General features: G+C 52.6%; 1 protein-coding gene across 9 annotated transcripts in view; it reads left to right on the top strand.

The window, feature by feature from the left end:
- Positions 1 to 20,302, top strand: part of CEP72 (centrosomal protein 72) — a 37,136-nt gene extending 16,834 nt beyond the window's left edge. For 3 of the 9 annotated variants that reach the window (XM_006053498.3, XM_045163671.1, XM_044932712.1), the window contains 7 exons: positions 1,630 to 1,808; positions 3,138 to 3,302; positions 9,277 to 9,551; positions 11,384 to 11,522; positions 12,052 to 12,248; positions 18,027 to 18,153; positions 19,899 to 20,302. In XM_006053498.3, the coding sequence (XP_006053560.1) occupies positions 1,630 to 1,808; positions 3,138 to 3,302; positions 9,277 to 9,551; positions 11,384 to 11,522; positions 12,052 to 12,248; positions 18,027 to 18,153; positions 19,899 to 20,212 (1,396 nt within the window). In that variant the 3' untranslated portion in view covers positions 20,213 to 20,302. Of the gene's footprint in view, positions 1 to 1,629; positions 1,809 to 3,137; positions 3,303 to 9,276; positions 9,552 to 11,383; positions 11,523 to 12,051; positions 12,249 to 18,026; positions 18,154 to 18,483; positions 18,556 to 18,790; positions 18,986 to 19,898 lie in introns of those variants that run through there. The other 6 variants (XM_006053499.3, XM_025270772.2, XM_044932713.1 and 3 more) reach the window with 6 other exon arrangements.
- The last annotated feature ends 271 nt before the right edge of the window (positions 20,303 to 20,573 follow it).

Raw genomic sequence — 20,573 nt, 5'->3', positions numbered from 1 at the left:
TCTAGGTAGTCTATTCTGGTTTTTCTTTTTTTTCCAGTCTTTTTTAATCTTCACTTTTCAATTTTAGAGTTTCTATTATTATGTTATCAAGTTCAGAGGTTCTTTCCTCAGCCACATCCAGTTTACTGTTGAGCTCATTAGAGGCACTTTTCATCTGTTACAGTGTCTTCAACTAATGTTTCTATTAGGGTCTTTCTTAGAATTTCCCTGTCTCTGCTTGCATTTCCCATCCGTTCTTTCGCATTGTCTCTTTTTTCCATTAGACCTTGTAGACCTTATTACTCACAGTTGTCTAAAATCAGAGCCTGATTTCATCCAGCGTTTCTGAACCTGGTTCTAGTGCTTACTCTTCTCAGTGTTGTTATGGCTGTTTGGAGCTCCATGAGATTCCAGATGCATTTTAGGATGGCTTTTCTATTTCTGGGGAAAATATCATTGGGATTTTGATAGGATTGCACTGATTCTGTGGATTTCTTTAGGCAATGAATATTTTATCAGTGTTGAGTCTTCCAGTCCATGCGTATGTGGTGTGTTTCCACTTACTTATGTCATCTTTACTTTGTTTCAGCGATGTTTTGCAGTCTGTGTGTGCTCAGTAATGTCCAACGCTGTGCGACCCCATGGACTGTAGCCCACCGGGCTCCTCTGTCCACAGGATTCTCCAGGCAAGAATCCTGCAGTGGGTTGCCATTCCCTCCTCCAGGGGATCTTCCCAGCCCAGGCATCAAACCTGTGTCTCCTGCATCTCCTGCATTAGCAGATGGATTCTTTACCACTGAGCCACCTGGGGAGCGTGTTTTCAGTTGACCTATCCTTGATTATCTCAAGACTTAAGTTATCACAGAGTTTAGATGATCTGGTGCAATGACCTTATTATCCAGAGGTGACAGTAGAGACCCCAACAGGCTGTTTTTGTCCACCATCAGGTGTCTGTGGGCAGACCTTGAAGGAGAACCCAGTCCCCTTCTTTCTGCAGGGACCTGGAAGACTCTCAGCTCTAGAAAATAGAGTGTCATTGACTTCTCAAAGTGTGATCAGGGTCATAAAGCCGGTGTTTGTAGTGTGTGACTGAGTTCTGTTTTGAAGAGTGATTCTTAAGCTGCCTTTGTTAGAAATTAGGTCCCTTGTGAATGTTTGCCTTTGTATGGAGGGACATCCTATTCTACAACCTCACATTTCAGTTGCTAGAGAGATATATTCACTTAATGTGAAAATAGAAGTTTGGAACACCATGTTCTTGAACTTTCTTTTTGTTTTGTTTTTTGGTCGGTCCATATGGATCTTAGCTTCCCCAACCAGGGATAGAATTCGTGCCTCCTGAATTGGAAGCATGGGGTCTTAACCATTGGACTGCCAGGCAAGTCCCTCCTTGAATTTTGCTGGTCACGTGTACCACAGTGCTAGGAGATCCTCGCACTGGGGGCTTCCTGGAACTGCCACCCTTTAATGAAGCCGGGTGTGGTGACCAGTCATCCTGGCCGAGTTCACTCCGCCTTCCCTGTGGCAGAAGCCCCCGCTGCTCCTCCTGAGACCTTGAGGCAGGATCAGCAGTGCGGGCGGCTGTGTCCCGGGGTCTGCACGCGCTGGGTGCGGGTGGGAGCACAGAGCCAGGTTTGCTTGTCTTTGTAGACCTCATCACTCCAGAGTCAAGTGCACTGACTCCTCCGCCAAGAAGTGCTTGGTCATGGATGCGGATGACGAGGCGGTCCTGAGCCTCATTGCTGAGTGCGAGTGGGACCTGAGCAACCCTCCTGGGGGCATGAGTTCCAGCCAGAAGGAGTCAGAGGCCAGCCTCCAGACCTCCCAAGGTAGGCTGCTCCTCGCCGAGAGGGTGGGTACAAGCCCGGCTCGGGGGGCTGATGTCTGCTGCCTCAGGATCCACGCCATCTTTTTAAGAGAATTTACCTTTAAATGTAGACTCTTCAGGAAGTCTTGTGCACCTGGAAATATCAGTAATTTGATCGTGGAATTGCAGGAGAAGTCAGTATGTTTAGGTGGATGTAGTCATAATGCAAGTCTGTCACCTCAGGTCCCTCTCAGGTCAGTTGCGGGGGTAGCGAAGATGTGGGGTGTCCTGTGCTGGAGGGGCTGAGTCCCCGCTGGCCTCGAGGGGGCTCCTCTCTGGCTCCTCCGGCTGCATGTGAGTGAGGGGATGACACCTGACGAGGGCGGGCATGTGAGCTCCTTCACACCCGTGCCGGCTTTTCCGCCAGGACTTGTGTGTGAGCTTCAGCTGCTTTGCTGCTGCTTCTCTCACGGGTCCCAGGAGCTTTTCGTGAAGTCACAGCATCTGGGTCTTCCTGCTGCAGTAGCACCCTGCCTCGGCCTCCCCGCCACCTCCTGGGCCTGTCGGGCCCTCCAGTGTGGCGCCCGTCCTGAGCGTGCGGCGATGTCTACTGAGGGCTTTAGTTCTCGTTTCCTGGAGATGAGTCCCAGCAGCCTGCTCATGCGCTCATGTCATCTTCTGAGCCGTTTCTGTTCCTGCTGCCCTCCTCCCCTATTCCTTTCTTGGTATTGACGCCCCGGACTCCATTATGCTGGTAGAACACAGCCTGTCTCAGATTTCTGCCCACCCTGTGGCCTGCCTTTCATTTCCTAAGCAGTGCTTCCAGGAGCGGTTCTATCTGAGTGAGGTCGCTCCACCCTGTTTTCCTTCGTGGTGGTGCTTTTCAGTGTGCTGGCCGTGCTTGTGGAGGCTTCCTCCCCTGTCCGCCTCCTGGGGACCTGCACTTAGATCTGAGAGCTGCTCTCTAGAGTGAATTTCTGGCTGTGGTGTGAGGTAGTGGCTCAGGTTGTCTGTCTGTCCCAACGTGTATCCAGCTGTACCAGTGCCATTTATTGCAAAGACAACCTTGCAAGGTTGTTCATTCAGTGGTCGGAGTCTCTGGATCCGCTGACCGCTGTGTCTGTCCCAACTCATCAGCTGGATGGTGCTTCCCGCTGGAGGTGGGGCGGGGTCCCCTCGCCTGGGGTGCTGTGGGCAGTGACGCCTGCAGGGTGGCCGGCGCTGTGTTATCCACTCAGCTTTTCTTTCCTGTGTACCCCACATAGGAGTGTGCTTGACAGATACGCTACGCTGTCAGAAACCGGAAGTGTAAGTTTTAATGGAATAAACTTTTTAAATGTTTTGAACACAGCAGAGTCGCGGCACCGACTGAGCCCTCAGTCAGTCCAGCACCAGTGCGGGGACTCTCTGTGGAAGGGCCCTGAGCGGCGCAGGAGCAGCTCCAGGGCGGGCTGCGTGGAGCCGAGGCTGCAGGACCAGCACTGCGGCGAGCTCCCCCCACAGCGCTTCACCCCAGGTGAGCCCCCCGGTGTGCTGTGCGCCTCTTCTCTCGACTACGTGTGTGTGTGACCCTGAGATGTGTTAAGGGAATACGCTCCTTTACAAATGGAAGCTAACATTTGTAAAACTTGCGTGGTGTAGGTTCCTGCTCTGTGAGTACTTTGGGACTTGCTTGATACACTTGGACTCGCTACACATTGTCTTCTGAATACGTCACGGGCCCATGACAATAGCTACAGTTTAGAAAGCCGTCATGGCTCACAGCCTTGCCGTGGAGAGGGATGTGCACAGTCAGTGAAGCTCTGAGCCATGACGTGCAGAGTCACCCAAAGTGAACGGGCCATAGTGAAGAGTTGTGAAAATCGTGGTCTACTGGAGGAGGAAGTGCCAACCCACCCCAGTGTTCTTGCTGCGAGAACCCCATGAACAAACAGTATGAAAAGGCAAAAAGACATGACCCTAGAAGATGAGCCCTGCAGGTTGTAAAGTGTCCAGTATGCTATGGGGAAGGGTGGGGGGCAATTACTAATAGCCCCACAAAGAATGAAGCAGCCGGGCAAAATTGGAAGCAGCACTCAGGTGTGGATGTGTCTGGTCGTGAAAGTAAAGTCCGATGCTGTAAAGAACAGTATTGCATTGCAACCTTGAATATTAGGTCCATGAATCAAGGTAAATTGGATGCGTTCAGCAGGAAATGGCAAGATTGAATGTTACCATCTTAGGAATCAGTGAACTAAAATGGATGGGAATGGGAGATTTTAATTCAGATGACCATCTTATCTATTACTGTGGGCAAGAATCCCTTAGAAGAAATTGAGGAGCCCTCATAGTCAACAAAAGAATAAAAAATTGAGTACTTAGGTGCGGTCTCAAAAATGATAGAATGATCTCTGTTCATTTCCAAGGCCAACCATTCAGTATCACAGTAATCCAAGTCTATGCCCCAACCACTAATGTCAAAGAAGATGAAGTTGACCGATTCTATGATGACCTACAAGACCTTCTAGGACTAACACTGAAAAAAGACATCCTTTTCCTCATAAGGGATTGGAATGCAAAGTAGGAAGTCAAGAGATACCTGGAGTAACAGGCAAGTTTGGCCTTGGAGTACAAAATGAAGCAGGGGAAAGGCTAACAGTTTTGTCAAGAGAACATGCTGGTCATAGCAAACATCCTTTTCCAATAAACCAGGAGGTAACTCTACACAAAGGAGAAGCCCCAGCAAGACGGTAGAAGGGATGAAATCACGTTTAGAATCAAACCCCATACCCACCAGGGAAGCTCAGAGGGCTCAAACCTTGTGCACACCAGGACCCAGAGTCCCCACAGAGACTGAGACAGAACTATGTTTGGGTGTCTCCTGTGGAGGTACAGGTCAGCAGTGGGCTGCCGGAGGGGCAGGGACTCTGGGAGCAGCAGACCCGGGTGTGGCATAAGCCCTCTTGGAGGAGGTCACCATTAACCCCACCGTAGAGCTGCCAGAACTTACACAGGACTGAGGAAACAGACTCTTGGAGGGCACAAACAGAACCTTGTGCGCACCAGGATCCAGGAGAAAGGAGCAATGACCCCACATGAGACTGACCCAGACTTGCCCGTGAGTGTCCAGGAGTCTCCAGCAGAGGTGTGGGTCGGTGGTGGCCTGCTGCAGGGTTGGGGGCACTGAGTATAGCAGTGCATACATGGGAGGAGATTGCCGTTATCTTCATTACCTCCACTGTAGGTTCAGTTCAGTTCAGTCGCTCACTCGTGTCCGACTCTTAGCAACCCCATGAATCACAGCACGCCAGGCCTCCCTGTCCATCACCAGCTCCCGGAATTCACCCAAACTCATGTGCATCGAGTCGGTGATGCCATCCAGCCATCTCATCTTCTGTCGTCCCCTTCTCCTGCCCCCAATGCCTCCAAGCATCAGGGTCTTTTCCAATGAGTCTACTCTTCGCATGAGGTGGCCAAAGTATTGGAGTTTCAGCCTCAGCATCATTCCTTCCAGTGAACACCTAGGACTGGTCTCCTTTAGGATGGACTGATTGAATCTCCTTGCAGTCCAAGGAACTCAAAAGAGTCTTCTCCAGCACCACAGTTCAAAAGCATCAATTCTTCGGCCTTCAGCTTTCTTCACAGTCCAACTCTCACATCCATACATGACCACTGGAAAAACCATAACCATGACTAGACGGACCTTTGTTGACAAAGTAGTATCTCTGCTTTTGAATATGCTATCTAGGTTGGTCATAACTTTCCTTCCAAGGAGTAAGCGTCTTTTAATTTCATGGCTGCAATCACCATCTGCAGTGATTTTGGAGCCCCAAAAAATAAAGTCTGACACTGTTTCCACTGTTTGCCCATCTATTTCCCATGAAGTGATGGGACTGGATGCCATGATCTTTGTTTTCTGAATGTTGAGCTTAAGCCAACTTTTTCACTCTCCTCTTTCACTTTCATCAAAAGGCTTTTTAGTTCCTCTTCACTTTCTGCCATAAGGGTGGTGTCATCTGCATATCTGAGGTTATTGATATTTCTCCCGGCAATCTGGATTCCAGCTTGTGCTTCTTCCAGCCCAGCGTTTCTCATGATGTATGCTGCATATAAGTTAAATAAGTAGGGTTACAATATACAGCCTTGACGTACTCCTTTTCCTATTTGGAACCAGACTGTTGTTCCACGTCCAGTTCTAACTGTTGCTTCCTGACCTGCATACAAATTTCTCAAGAGGCAGGTCAGGCGGTCTGGTATTCCCATCTCTTTCTGAATTTTTCACAGTTTATTGTGATCCACACAGTCAAAGGCTTTGGCATAGTCAATAAAGCAGAAATAGATGTTTTTCTGGAACTCTTGTGTTTTCAATCATCCAGCGGATGTTGGCAATTTGATCTCTGGTTCCTCTGCCTTTCCTAAAACCAGCTTGAACATCAGGAAGTTCACGGTTCACGTATTGCTGAAGCCTGGCTTGGAGAATTTTGAGCATTACTTTACTAGCGTGTGAGATGAGTGCAATTGTGCTGTAGTTTGAGCATTCTTTGGCATTGCCTTTCTTTGGGATTGGAATGAAAACTGACCTTTTCCAGTGCTGTGGCCACTGCTGAGTTTTCCAAATTTATTGGAATATTGAGTGCAGCACTTTCACAGCATCATCTTTTAGGATTTGAAATAGCTCAACTGGGATTCCATCACCTCCACTAGCTTTGTTCGTAGTGACACCTTTCTAAGGCCCACTTGACTTCACATTCCAGGATGTCTGGCTCTAGGTCAGTGATCACACCTCCGTGATTATCTGGGTCGTGAAGATCTTTTTTCTACAGTTCTTCTGTGTATTCTTGCCACCTCTTCTTAGTTTGGCCCCAGGTAAATAACAGGGAGGGTACATGGCCCCACCCATCAAGAGAAAATTGGATTAAAGATTTACCGAGCATGGCCATGCTCATCAGAACAAGACCCATTTTTCCCCTCAGTTAGTCTCATCAGGAAGCTTCCATAAGCCTCTTATCCTTCAGAGGGCAGACAGACTGAAAACCACAGTCACAGAAAACTAGCCAATCTGATCACATGGACCACAGCCTTGTCTAACTCAATGAAACTGAACCTGTATAGTGCCACCCAAGACAGGCGGGTCATGGTGGAGAGTTCTGACAAAACGTGGTCCACTGGAGAAGGGAATGGCAAACCACTTCAGTATTCTTGCCTTGAGAACCCCATGAACAGTATGAAAAGGCAAAAGATGTGACACTGAAAGATGAACTGCTCAAGTCAGTAGGTGCCCAATATGCTACTGGAGAAGAGTGGAGAAATAACTCCAGAAAGAATGAAGAGGCCGTGAAATGAAAGTGAAAACAATGCCCAGTTGTGGATGTGACTGCTGATGGAAGCAAAGTCCCATGCTGTAAAGAGGAATATTGCATAGGAACCTGGAATGTTAGGGCCATGAATCAAGGCAAATTGGAAGTGGTCAAAGAGGAGATGGCAAGAGTGAATGTCGACATTTTAGGAATCAGTGAACTAAAATGGACTGGAATGGGTGAATTTAACTTAGATGACCGTTATATCTACTGCTGTGGGCAAGAATCCCTCAGAAGAAGTGGAGTAGCCCTCATAGTCAACAAAAGAGTACGAAATGCAGTACTTGGAAGCAATCTCAAAAACGACAGAGTGATCTCTGTTCGTTTCCAAGGCAAACCGTTCAATATCCCGGTAATCCAAGTCTGTGCTCCAACCAGTAACACTGAAGAAGCTGAAGTTGAACGGTTCTATAAAGACCTACAAGACCTTCTAGAACTAACACCCAAAAAGATGTCCTTTTCGTTATAGGGGATTGGAATGCAAAAGTAGGAAGTCAAGAAGTACCTGGAGTAACAGGCAAATTTGGCCTTGGAGTACAGAATGAAGCAGGGCAAAGGCTAATAGAGTTTTGCCAAGAGAACACACTGGTCATAGCAAATACCCTCATCCAACAACAGAAGAGAAGTCTCTACACATGGACATCACCAGGTGGTCAACACCAAAATCAGATTGATTATATTTTTTTCAGCCAAAGATGGAGAAGTTTTATACAGTCAGCAAAAATAAGACCAGGAGCTGACTGTGGCTCAGATCATGAACTCCTTATTGCCAAAATCAGACTTAAATTGAAGAAAGTAGGGAAAACCACTAGACCATTCAAGTATGACCCATAAAGAAGGCTGAGTGCCAAAGAATTGATACCTTTGAATGGTGTTGCTGGAGAAGACCCTTGAGAGTCCCTTTGACTGCATGGAGATCAAACCAGTCCATCCTAAAAGAAATGAACCCTAAATATTCATTGGAAGAACTGAAGCTGAAGCTCCAGTACTTTGGCCACCTGATGTGAAGAACTGACTCATTGGAGAAGACCCTGATGCTGGGAAAATAGAAGCCACAAGGAGAAGGGGGCAGCAGAGGATGAGATGATTAGATAGCATCACTGACTCAATGCACATGAATTTGAGCAACATCTGGGAGATTGCTCTGGAGGACAGAAGAACCTGGCATGCTGCGATCCTTTGGGTCACAAAGAGTCAGACACAACTTTGCAACTGAATAACACAAAGACAAGGGAAACTAAATAAGTTAATTGAGAGTGTTGTTTGCATGAATGTGGAAAAAGCGTCAGAAACCTCCCGAGTGTGAGCAAACCTAGTCCCTTCCTGAGTTGTATCCAGGTGAGCTTGTGGGGCCTTGGAGGCAGGGCAGGTCGTGGTGGCGCCTGCCCAGTGCCCGTGGCCCGCAGTCACGGCCTCTCGCTTCATGTACTTTGTGTCGTGAGATCTCACACGTGTCCCTTTACACGGATTCACGTGGGGGTGCATGTGTGCGTGTTCTGGTCCAGGATCCATCCAATCCATGTGGAGTATCTTAATGTTACGTCTCAGATGCTTGTGAGCAGGAACACGTTCTCAGTTTCCATAGTCTCTCTCCTGGAGCTTTGAAGCATTCAGACTGTACTTCTGTGGGGTCACCCTCAGTCCCAGGTGGCTTGTTCTGCTGGCTCCTTGTGGCCAGACTCAGCTGGGGTGTTGTGGGGACATGGGCTCGTGCAGAAGCCCCAGGCTGTTGCAGGTCAGGGGGAAATGGGGCAGTGTCACATAGTGGGGGCTGCAGCATGGAGAGTGACTGGTGTGCATTTGGGTTGTGGAAGGTGGGTGCTGGGTCCCTCTGAGTCTGTGAGTCAGACCAGTCCTGGCAAGGGGGTCCTGGTGGCCTGCTGACACTGGTCAGGTGAACTTGGTGACGGACATGCAGCCGGGGGGCATTGGTGTCCAGGTGGTCTCTGACCCAGGCAGCCAGACAGCAGTGGTTCATCTGCTCACAGACCCAGTTGACCCAGTTTGTTATACATAGTTTTGCAGGAAGACACAGTAATTGGTCAGTCTTTCACTTTCTGGTTAATTTCCCGTATTTGTGTGCACACAACTGCAGCGTTGGTCCCTGAGCCCCGGAGCCTGACGGTGAGGGCTCTGCCCGCTTCTCTGTTACAGACTCCACGGAGACTGAGGACTCAGGCGCTTCTTCTCAGAAGTCCAGTGTGTCGACACAAAAGATGTTAAACCCCCTACCTGCTCCTGAGAAGTACAGGAAGCGGAGGATGCCTGGCGGGAGGTTCCAGGCGCCTGCGGACGAGGCCTGTCTCAGCTGTCTGGAGGGGAGCCTGAGTGTGAGCCGGAGGGGCAGTTCAGAGGGCTGGGGCCAGGCCGCCTCTTCCCTCTCGGCCACCCCGGGGCCCGAGCAGCCAAGACCGCCCAGCGCCAGCGAGGTGAGCAGGGGTGGGGGTGCTCGGGGTGGACGCGGCCCTCACGTGCGCGTCTCCGTAGTGTGGTCACCGCTGCCATTAGAAAATGCACTTCCGGGCTGTCTTCTGGTGCGGGGCGCCTTGAGGTGTCCACTCGGGCCTGCCGCCCACACGGCCTCTCGTCCTGTGGTTGGTGCTCCCCCAGGGCTGTCGTGAACGTGGTCCCGGCTGTGTGTGCTGTGATTCTCCGGGTTCACAAGAGGAGGTTCTCCCTAGATTGTCCCACAGTGGTCGTAGACAGTGGTCGTAGGCCATTGTTATGGCCAAGTTGGAGACTGAGATGTTCTCAAAGGTTTGGGGTTCGAGTAAAGACCACTGTGCGGACAGGGGGCAGCAGGCAGCCCTGCCACAGCGCCCCATGTGGGCAGAGGAGGGGAGAGCACCCCAGCTGAGAGGGCCTGGGGGGTTCCACCAGCTCAAAGTGGGCCAGGGGAGCGCTGAGCCCCTGTGGTTGGTCCTGAATGGAGACCAGCAGAACCAGGGACGCTGGGGTCATAGGTGCTGGGTGGCTCCTGGGGTGGCTGCCTCAGGCCATGGGCCAAGGTCTGCTTCCACGGCTGGTCTGGCTGCATCTTCAGTCTCTTACTGGACTGAGGGAAAGAGTGAAAATGTAGATTTGCGGGACTGTGCTGGGGCTTTCCTGTCCCCAAAAGGATGTTAACTGTGGGCGGAGCTGCCCCGATGGACCCCACTCACTATGGGGTTGGGACTTTGCACGAGGGAATGCTGCCTGCAGCTCCCCGCCTTCCAGCACTGTGGCCCCAGGTGGTTGTCTTGGAGAGGGCTTGACCCCAGCTCCTCAGTTGGGAGGCAGAAGCCTGACCCCACTGGGCTCTGCTCCTGTGCCTGAGGCCGCGTCGGTGCAGCTTCTGACGCAAGTGCTGATGCTGGTGCCCCTGGACTCTCTCACCCTCCGTTGCTTGTGGCCAGCTGTTGGCCTCAGTGTCCCCACGCCGACCAGCCCCAGGGGACGGCTGCCCCGGCCCGATGACCCCTCGTGGGCCTGTGCGTCCCCGTGCCCTGGGCTCCCACGGGTAGGGGGTGGCGGGAGTGAGGGGCCCGGTGGCTCCTGCACCCCCTTCCAGGTCTGGCTGGCTGTCCCAGATGCTCTTTATGAGGAAACTTTTGCTTTGTCTAACAGTGAGGACACCGGGCCTCATCCCAGCTCTGGCCCTGCTGGTATTGACTCGCTAAGTCCCCACTTCTCAGGAAATGTTCCCTGGATACTCAGAAAGTGAGCCGGAGGGCAGGAGCCAGCTCCCTTTCTGCAGTAATCCCTTAAAATTGATGAAATTATTTCTAAAGGGAAAAAAATGAACACTGATGGAAATGCCGGTGGCTGTGGGCCCAGCATGGCTGGGGCCGTGAGGCTCTGCCTGGCAGCCTGTTGCTGCACAGGCCCAGCCAGCCCTCCCTCTGGTCCTGTTTGCGCTGGTCACACTTCGGGCCACCAAGCTCCAGTGAGCGTTTGGGCCGAGACTGTCTCTTCCCCACCCCACAAGAGTGGCGGGGGCTGGTCAGGAAGGCCCAGGACGCCGGCGCTCAGAACCGCCTGGTCTCTTGACTGACACAGGCCACAGTTCAGCCGTTCCTCCCGCTGAGGGATGGTTTCCCTGCCCCACAGACATGGACAGGCATGCAGGGGGTAGGGAGGCGAGTCCCACCTACCATGCCTGCAGGTGTGTGCAGTGTGACCCTCCTCCGTGGCGTAGGCAGCGGACGAGGCAGCAGTCTGACATTGCATCGCACCCGCTGGGTTGGGCACGGGAGCCAAGGGGGGGTTTGTCTCTGGGCAGGCATGTCCCAAACTGCACTCCACCGTGCTGCCCGGGAAGAAGGCCACCCTGGAGGCGCTGTTCCTGGAAGCGCTCCTCGACCTGGTGGACAGGCACTGGAGTGGCCGCAGGTCCCTGCACAGCAGCGAAGCCTTCCTTGGTGAGTTGGCTCAGGGTGCCGCGTGCCAGCGCCTGTGCCCGCTGCTGGGCCCTGGTCCCCCGGCCTCGCTGGGCCCGTCCCCGGCCTCGCTGGGCCCTGGTCCCCCGGCCTCGCTGGGCCCTGGTCCCCTGGCCTCGCTGGGCCCGTCCCCGGCCTCACTGCCCTCTGGGCTGCGGGGGCGTCCCGAGGGCCCTGCTCATGGTGTCAGGGTGCTCGGGAGGAGCAGATGAGGAGGCACCCGTGGCCGGTGGCTGCTCCTCCCCGCCTGCCTGGTGCCCAGCTTCCTGGAAGGCATCGGCAGCCAGCAACGCTGGCTCCTTCCCCTAGGTCCCTAGAGTTGTTGCTGTCTGCCTGTTGTCCCCATCCACGCCTGGGGGTAAACAGGCCTGACAAGGCCATTTCAATGGCGTACATGTCCCTTTTCTAGTCTTCATACCTGTCAATGTTTTTGAGGTGTGCAGCCTGTATTTTTCAAAACGCATTGAACACGTTTTGTCTATACTCAGTCTCTTAACATTCTCTCTTCTAGCTCAGGCGAGACACATTTTGTCGTCTGTTCAAGAGTTTACAACCACTCAGGACACTTCGACAACTGTGAATGAAGAAATTAGCTCTCTGACTCTGGAAAATAAGACTTTGCACAGTCGCCTTGCTGAGCTTCAGCAACAGTACGGCGTGAAGATGACTGAGGTGGTGCTGGAGCTCAGCGACACGCGGAAGGAGATGGTTTGTTCCGTTTATTCCCAGTAGGGGCAAAAACGGTCTTGACATCACAGAATGAGCATAGCTTCTCAACTGTGCTTCCCCTGACAGCTGTCGGGTACAACCCTGTGGCCCCTCCTGCCTTTGCAGAGCATGAACCCCCTCTTCCACCAGGCTTCCCCATCCAGGATGCCAGCTGCCCTTGAGGAGCGCGGCCTGGCTCTCGCTCCAGGACCCCTCATGACAGTGGCTGCAGATGTCTGCATTGCTGCCGGTCCCAGCTCTGCCTGCCCCAGCGGCTTTGTTCTGTTCTGAGAGAGGCGGGAGGATGAGGCTGGGCTTGCGGGGGAGTTTCTCTGGTCTCGGTGTTCCCTGCCCCAGGCTCCGAGACCGCTGGTGAGGAGATTCCAGGGACCTGGGTGACCTGGGTCCCTGCTGCTGTCCTGCCTGCCCCAGCCAGCGTGGGTCCGGTTGGACCTGCAACAGCTCCACCACCAGGTGGCACCATTGGGCAGCCAGAGCCAGTGTGGTACGGACCTGGCAGTGGAGCGCAACTCCCTCGTCCTCTGTAACTTCACCATGAGACCATCATTCATGAATGCCTACGCTGAAGAGGAGAAAAGGTCTCAAAATAGCAAATAAACAACCTAACTTTACAACTCGAGGAACTAGAGGAAGCTAAACCCAAAGTAAACGGAAGGAAATAATAAAGATCAGAGCAGAAATAAGTACAGAGTAGAAAACAACAGGAAAAAATGAGCAAAACTGAGTTGGATTTTGAAAAGACACAAAAAACTCTTAGGTAGACCAAGAGAGAAGACTCAAAATCAGAATTGAAAGTGGATACATTACAATGGATGCCTCAGAAATGAGGTCAAGGAATGATTATTTACAAGCATTTTGGAGAACCTAGAAATGGATAAATTCCTCGAAACGTACAACCTACTAAGGCTGTGTCAAGAAGAAATAAAGCTTAATAGGTCAATAACATATAAGATGGAACAGTAACCAACTTCTTAAGAACGCAAGGACCAGGTGGTTTCATGGCTGAATTCTACCAGATACTCAAAGAAAAATCAATACTTATCCTTCTCAAACTTCCAAAAAATAGAAGTAGGGAGCCTACTTTCACACTGTTTTATTAAACCAGCATTTCCTGGACACCAAATCCAAGACTCCACAAGAAGAGAAACTACAGACTGCTGTCTGAGACTCAGCGGGAGACTGGCATCCTGAGTGCAGCAGCGTGAAGAAGACTGCGCCCGAGGGGGCTGTGCGCACAGAGACGCTCACAGGGAGAGGGAGTACCTCAGCGCAGTTCACGCCCGTGCAGCATCTGGCTGAGTTCCACATCCACTCATGATTTTTAAAAAAAGCTCAACAAAATAGGTGTAAAAGAAAATTTCCTCAGCATGATAAAGGCTGTTTATGAGAAGCCCTCAGCCAGCCTCATGATCAGTGGAGAAAACTGAAAGTTTTTCCTCTAAGATCCAGTATGAGACAAGGATGTCCACTCTTATATCGTCTCTTCTGCTGGAAGGACGGTTGGCCCTTGAGCAGTGTGGGTTTGAACTACATGGATTCATTTATATGCAGATTTTTTTATTAGTAAATAGTATATGTGCTGTGCTCAGGCACTCAGCTGTGTCCCGACTCTTTGCGACGCCATGGACTGTAGCCTGCCAGGCTCCTCTGTCCAGGCAAGAATACTGGAGAGGGTTGCCATTCCCTCCTCCAGGGGAGGGATCTTCCCAGCCCAGGGATAGTACCTGTGTCTCCTGCATTGGCAGGCAGATTCTTACCACTGCAGTACCTGGGGAGCCCAGTAAATACAGTGATACTGTACAGTTGGAAGTTGGTTGCATCTTTGGATACGGAACTGCAGATTTGGGAAGTTGACTATAAATTGAGTATAAATTATTTGTGGGTTTTCAGCTGCAAGGAGAGTTGGCACCCCTACCCTCTCCACCCACCATTGTTCAGGGGTCAGGTATGCTAGCAAGGGCAAGCAGACAAGAAAAGGAAATATAGGCATCCAGATTAGAAAGGAAGAAGTAAAGTTACCTCTGCTTATAAATGATGTATAAAACATTAAAGATACCACGAGAGAAGATTAGAATAAATTCAGTGAAGTTGTAGGATACAAAGCATAACAGAGATCATTCTTATTGCTTTATAGCAATGAGCATTCCAAAACAATTCCATTTATAGTGTCAAAAAAATAAAACAGTTAAGAATAAGCTTAACCAAGAAGGTTAAAGATCTTAAACAAAAGACATTTACAGATGCAGTGTAATCCCTGTAAAAATTCCATGGCATTTTCCACAGAAACAGAAAAAACAATTCTAAAATTTGTATGTTTCTTATCATTTGTATTCTTCGTTTCCTGGTTCTACAAAGACCCCAAATCACCAAAGCAATCTTGAGAAATATCATTTTTCAGGCATCACACTTCCTAGTTTAAAATTATGTTACAAAGCTTTGGTAATCAAACAGTATGGTTCTGGCATAAAAACAGGGATAGATTGCCGGAACAGAATAGAGGGCCCAGAAATACACCCTCACATAGATGTCAACTGAGTTTTGGCAAAGGCACCAGGAACACACCGTGGTGAAACAGTCATCTCTTTGGTAAATGGTGTTGGGAAAACTTGATGTTCACATGCAGAAGATGAACCTGTACCCTTGTCTTAACAGTGCACACAAAATCCAACTCAGAATGGACTAAAGATTTAAGTATAAGACTTGAAACTATAAAACTCCTGGGACGGAGCTCCCTGGCAATCAGTGGTTAGGACTCTGCTTCTGCTGTCGGGGTGTGGATTCAGTCCCCAGCTGGAAACTGTAATCCCACAGGCCACGTGGTGTGGCCACACAGACACGTGGAAAGGATGCTCAGTATTACTAATCACCAGGGAAATGCAAGTCAAAACCAGAGCGAGACACCACTGCACACCTGCAGAGTGGCTTTCGTCAAAGGAGACAGCACGTGGAGGGTGTGGAGACGGGGGAACCCTTGTGCTCTGTGGTGGGAGTGTGACTTGGCACAGACACTGGAAAACAGTCTAGGGGCTCCTCAGACAGCCTACAGTGGGGCGGTCTTGCTGTTCGGTGACTAAGTTGTGTCCAACTCTGCGACCCCGTGGATTGCAGCACACCAGGCTTCCCTGTCCTTCACCATCTCCCGGAGCTTGCTCAAACTCCTGGCCATTGAGTTGGTCTTGTTGGATGGACCTCGAGGGCGTTGTCTAAGTGAAGTTAGTCAGACGTGGCAAGAAAAACCTCCGTGACTTCATACCTGGGATCTATGAGTTTACAGAAGCGGAGGGTAGACCGGTGGTCACCCTCAGCGGGAGGTGGGGGAGCTGTGGGCCCAGGCAGAGCGGCAGTTCTGTAGGGGTTAGTCCAGGGCTCTGAGCATGGCTGACAGTCACGTTAGTCGGACCATGTTGACCCTGGAGCTGTGTTGAGAGCAGAGTCCTGGTGCTCTCCTCACCAAAACATGCTTCCTCTGTGAGGAGACGTGTGCACTGGCTTGACTGCGGTCGTGGCGTCGCTGTGCAGGTCACGTGACGTCACGGGCGCCTCGACCGTGTGCTGTAGGGAGACCAGCGTGCGTCAGTGCGAGAGGCTTTCACCTCCGGAGATTACGGTTCAGTGTGATGGTATGGGGACTATTTAGAGAGTTGTCCTGTTAGTTCAGGTTTATTTATAGTTTATAACAAGATTCGATTCACATCCTATAATTGCTGTTGTGGTCAGGCTCGGGTGTCGTCAGGTGAGTGTGTGGGCGCTGGAGTTAGGCTGCCTGCTGGTGCGAGCCTGGTCACCCTGCGCCATGTGGCCAGGCCCGCCGCTGTGCCCGCGTGTGCGGGTGAGCTGCCGTGGTGACCCGTGTGTTCAGCACGGGGTCTGCAACGAGAGTCCTCTGGGCGCTGCCGTCCCGCGTGCGCCCCTCCGGGCCCCTCTCCGCCTTCGCTCCGTGCGGTGCTGCCACCTGGCTCCCGCCTGCCGTGTCACTCCCGTCAGGGCCCTGAGTGTGCCGTGCTTCCCTCGCGCTTGCCCCCTGCGCCCACACGTGCTTGCGTCTCATTCCGCTTTGTCTGATGTTAGCATAGCCACCTTAGTGTTGCCTCAGTGCTTATATTTAAGGTGGGTTCCTTTTAGGCAGCATACACTTGGGTCTTTTGTTTTTATCTAATTAACAACCTCTTCCTTTTCTTTGCAGCAGCATTTTTTAAAAATTCAGTTGATTTAAACTAGAAAACCAAAACCATTGACCCATTTCTCCCAGCCCTGTCCTCTGTCTGGCAATTACCAAGTTCTCTGCATCCATGAGCTTCAGCTCTTTTGTTTGTTTGTCCTTTTAGATTTCATATATGAGTGAGATCACGTGGTATTTGTTTTCTTCATTGTATTTATATACTACATCTTTATCTATTCATCTGTTAACGGGCACTTAGGTTGTTCCGTATCTTGGGAATTGTGAGTAATGCTTCTGTGAAGATGGAGGTGGGCATATATTTTCAAATTAGTGTTTTTGTTTTCTTCAGATGAATACCCAGAAATGAAATTGCTTTCTCTGGTAGCTCTGTTTTTAACTTTTTGAGGGATCTCCATACGATTTTACATAGTAGCTGTACCAACTTACACCACACCCCCAGCAGCAGAGGAGGCTCCCCTTTCCCCACACCATCACCGACACTTGCTGTCACTTGTCTTTTGGATGCCGGTCATCCTGACAAGGGTGGGGATACCTCACTGTGGTTTTGATCTGCGTCTCCCTGGTGATTAGTGATGCTGAGCATCTTTTCATGTTCGTGTTGGCCATCTGTATGCTTTGGAAAGATGTCTGTTCAGATCCTCTGCCCATTTTTAAATCATGTTTTTTCACTGTTGAGTTGTGTGAGTTCTTTATGTATTTTTTATGTTAACCTCTTATTAGATAAATGCTTTGCGGATATTTTGCTTCCAGTTCGTAAGCTGGCTTTGCGTTTCGTTGCTGGTTTCCTTGGCTGTGCAGCAGCTGTTGGTTTCTGTCCGTGGTTGAGAGGAGGGGCTGTGGGGGCGGGCAGCAGGTGCTGAGCCCTCTGTGTTCCGTTGTCTGTTGCTGCCCAGGGAGCTACCACCTGGCCACACCTCAGACAACACATGCTTCCCCGTGTGGCCTCCGGTCACGGCCCAACGCGGCTGACTCGGGGTCTCCTGAAGTTGCCATCAGGCTGTAACTTGGGGCTGTGGTCACCTCCAAGGCTCAAGGGAGTGTGGGTCCTCTGCACTTACTCCCGGCAGTCCCGGGAGTCACACCGCGACAGCTGCTGACAAGGGAGCCCAGGCGGAAGGCCACCCTGAGTGTGTGTGTCATGGCTTCTGTGTGTCTCGTGCAGTGGGCTGGCCCACTTAAAGGGGCGGCTTCCAGGGTGAGAGCACCCTCTGCTCCGTCCCCTCGTTTGTAGAACAGGAGGGACAGCAGCCACAAGGTTGCTGGAGACAAGTGTTGGAAATGTCTGGTGCTCACTGTTTTATCAAGACAGAGACCCCACACAGAGCCTCGCTTGAGAGGACGCGTGAAGGCAGTGATATAGCACCGGCAGCCGCTGGGCATCTGCGCCAGCGGCTCCCGTGGCATCCCTCTGGGCAGAGCGGCCCAGAAGCAGGACCACAGATCTGGAGGCTTGGGCGGATGAGCAGGTGGTACCCCTTCCCCTTCCCCTGTGCATCCAGGCAAACTGACCTGGGTGCTGGCTTTGTACCAGTGCAGTGGGCAGAATTTGACCTGTTTGCATGCGTTGTTCTGTCCAGGATTACCTGAGGCAGCATCTGGACAGATCTCTGGAGGAGAGCAGTAGCTTGAAGTCACTTTTGTTGAGCATGAAGAAAGATGTGAGGACCGCTGACGCTCCGTCCGCACTGAACCTGCAGATCTCCGGTGAGCTCGTGGCTCTTGATGTGTGTGCGTCCCCATGTCACTGGGCCCAGGCTCGGCAGGAGCTGTGAATGCATCTGGGCGGGCGTGCACAGGGCCAGCCCGCTGACCCCTAGAGGCTGCAGGACCCTCCCCGGCACTCGTTGCTCACGGCTCCATCCGTACCCAGGTCGATGTTTTCCTCTCTCCCTTCTCTTGGAGTCTGTGCTGCCAGTTCTGCAGGCATGCCCTTGGGACTTGGAGTTGGGGTGCAGCCTGCCCTGGGGTAGGTGAGGCATCGCAGGGTCCCCCGGGGGCATCTGCCTGAGCACCTGCTCCGTTCTGGTCTCTCAGAGCCCCGCCGGGCAGATGCATCTCAGGCATGAGCACGGCCACTGCGGAGGCTCTCCTGGGCCCTCCTGCCCGGTGAGCAACCCCCCTGACCTTCACTCCAGCTGTGTTGGCTCCGGGCTCTCCCTGAAGGCCACCCGTCCAGCAGGTCCAGCCCCCTCTGCCCTCCTCTGCTCCTCGCACACGCGCCCCTTGGGGGCGTCCAGAGGGCGGGGTCCGGGGCTTCGCCCCCAGCAGGGCTGGCCCAGGGCCTGGGTGGGATGAGGGGGCCGTGCTGTCCACCCCAATGACCTCGCCCCACATTCCCCAGGCTCACTGACACCCTAGAATCATCTAGTCTCCCAGCACAGGAGTGAGTGATTTTCCTGAGCACGGCCACCCTTGTCCCGTCAGGACTCCAGGCGAGCGTGAAGCGGCTCTCGGGCGAGCTTGTGGAGCTCAAGCAGCACCTGGAGCACTATGACAAGATCCAAGAACTCACGCAGATGCTGCAGGAGAGCCACAGGTGCTGCCCGCGGCCCCGACCCCGGGCGGCGAGGTCCCTCCCCTGCAGCCTCCGGGGCGGGGGGCGGTGCCTGGTAGCCTGCACACAGCCCCTGGCGTGGTTCTCGACTGTTCTCTGGGAAAGTGGAGATGCCACCTCACTCCCTGGCCCAGTTTTTGTGAAGAGACCTGTGGGGAGAGTGGGTGGGGTCTGGAGAGGGGACACCGGCCGGGGGGTGGCCAGCGGGCGGCGCCCTCCCCCGTCCTCTGCTCCCCTGCCCCTCCCCACTGTTGGGCTGAGGTCTCCGCAGCTCCCCTGTGGCCAGTGGAGCCAGGCCGTGACCCTGTGGGGGTGGAGGGCCACGGCCCCATGCCCACCCAGCCCCTGACGCAGAGGGGAGGGCCAGGCAGGTCCTGGCCACGGGGCACCACAGCCTGGAGTGGACAGGCGGGGCTGTGGTACCTCTGGGAGCCGTGGGCAGCGCTGGGCATCCACCTGGCCTCTGCTGCCCTGGCAGATGGGGCTTGTCCCTGGGGGCAGCTCTGTGGAGACCACGGCCCTCTTGGTGCCGTGAAGGCCCTCAGTCAGCGTTGGGCCGGGGTCGGCAGTGTCCAGCCCCACCCTCCTCCTGAGACCCCTCCAGAGTTAAAGACGGCCCCAGTGACCCAGAATCAGGACTTCCAGTTTACTGTGTCCACATCAGAATTGTGTTTGACCAGGAATTAGAAGTGTCTCCGTCTTTGAGCCTTTTTTAGAAATGGAACAGAGTTGTCAGTGCTGAGGGCCCTCCCTACCCCTTCAGCTCACAGGCCAGTGGGGCACCCGCCAGCCCCGGGCCAAGGAGACCCGCCCGGGGGGCACTGGGCAGCAGCAGGGGAGGCAGGGCCGCGAGGGGGCCGGGCGGCTCCGGGCTGAGCGCTGTCCCCGCCCCCAGCTCCCTGGTCAGCACCAACGAGCGCCTGCTGCAGGAGCTGGACCAGGTGCGGGCGCAACACCAGGCGGAGGTGGAGCAGCTGCACTGGAGCTACAAGGAGCTCAAGAAGACCCTGGCACTGTTCCCTGGCAGCCCCCGAGACGCGCGGCCCGCCTCCCCGCCGCGCGCCCTGTGAGCCCCTCTTCGCTGTCTTCAGGGCCCAAAACATCCTAAAAAGACAGGTTCATCCACACCCTTCACGTGTCAGTCCGTCAAATGTCTACTTTTTCATCAACTGTCTTGAGGTAAAGAAAATGTTGCATTTTTCTGCTTAACGTGCAAGAAAGCAGCTCTTTAGGGCGATTAAAGAAAATAATTTATTGTGTAACAGGCAACCTTATTTAATAAACACGTTCTAGAAAGTGGCTCTAATTGTAACTGAGTTTCACAATGAATTCTGTTATGAAATAAGCTGTGCTCCACGGTTGATGAGCAGGAACTGTCAGAACCAAGACTGAATACAAGGAGCCCTTAGGGCCGTGGAGACTGTTGTCTGCAGAGCTGACGTCCACGGGGGAATGCCTGCCCGAGTGCCAGCTCTTGTTTGCAGGGCATTTCTGAGAATTACGTCCTAGCAGAGCACAGAGCTAGATTTTGAGTTTGGAAACGTATCTCATGGGACTCTTGCTGTCTTTG

Source organism: Bubalus bubalis, chromosome 19 (genome assembly GCF_019923935.1).
Source record: "Bubalus bubalis isolate 160015118507 breed Murrah chromosome 19, NDDB_SH_1, whole genome shotgun sequence".
Lineage (NCBI taxonomy): Eukaryota > Metazoa > Chordata > Mammalia > Artiodactyla > Bovidae > Bubalus > Bubalus bubalis.
This window is presented reverse-complemented; position numbering and strand designations above follow the sequence as displayed.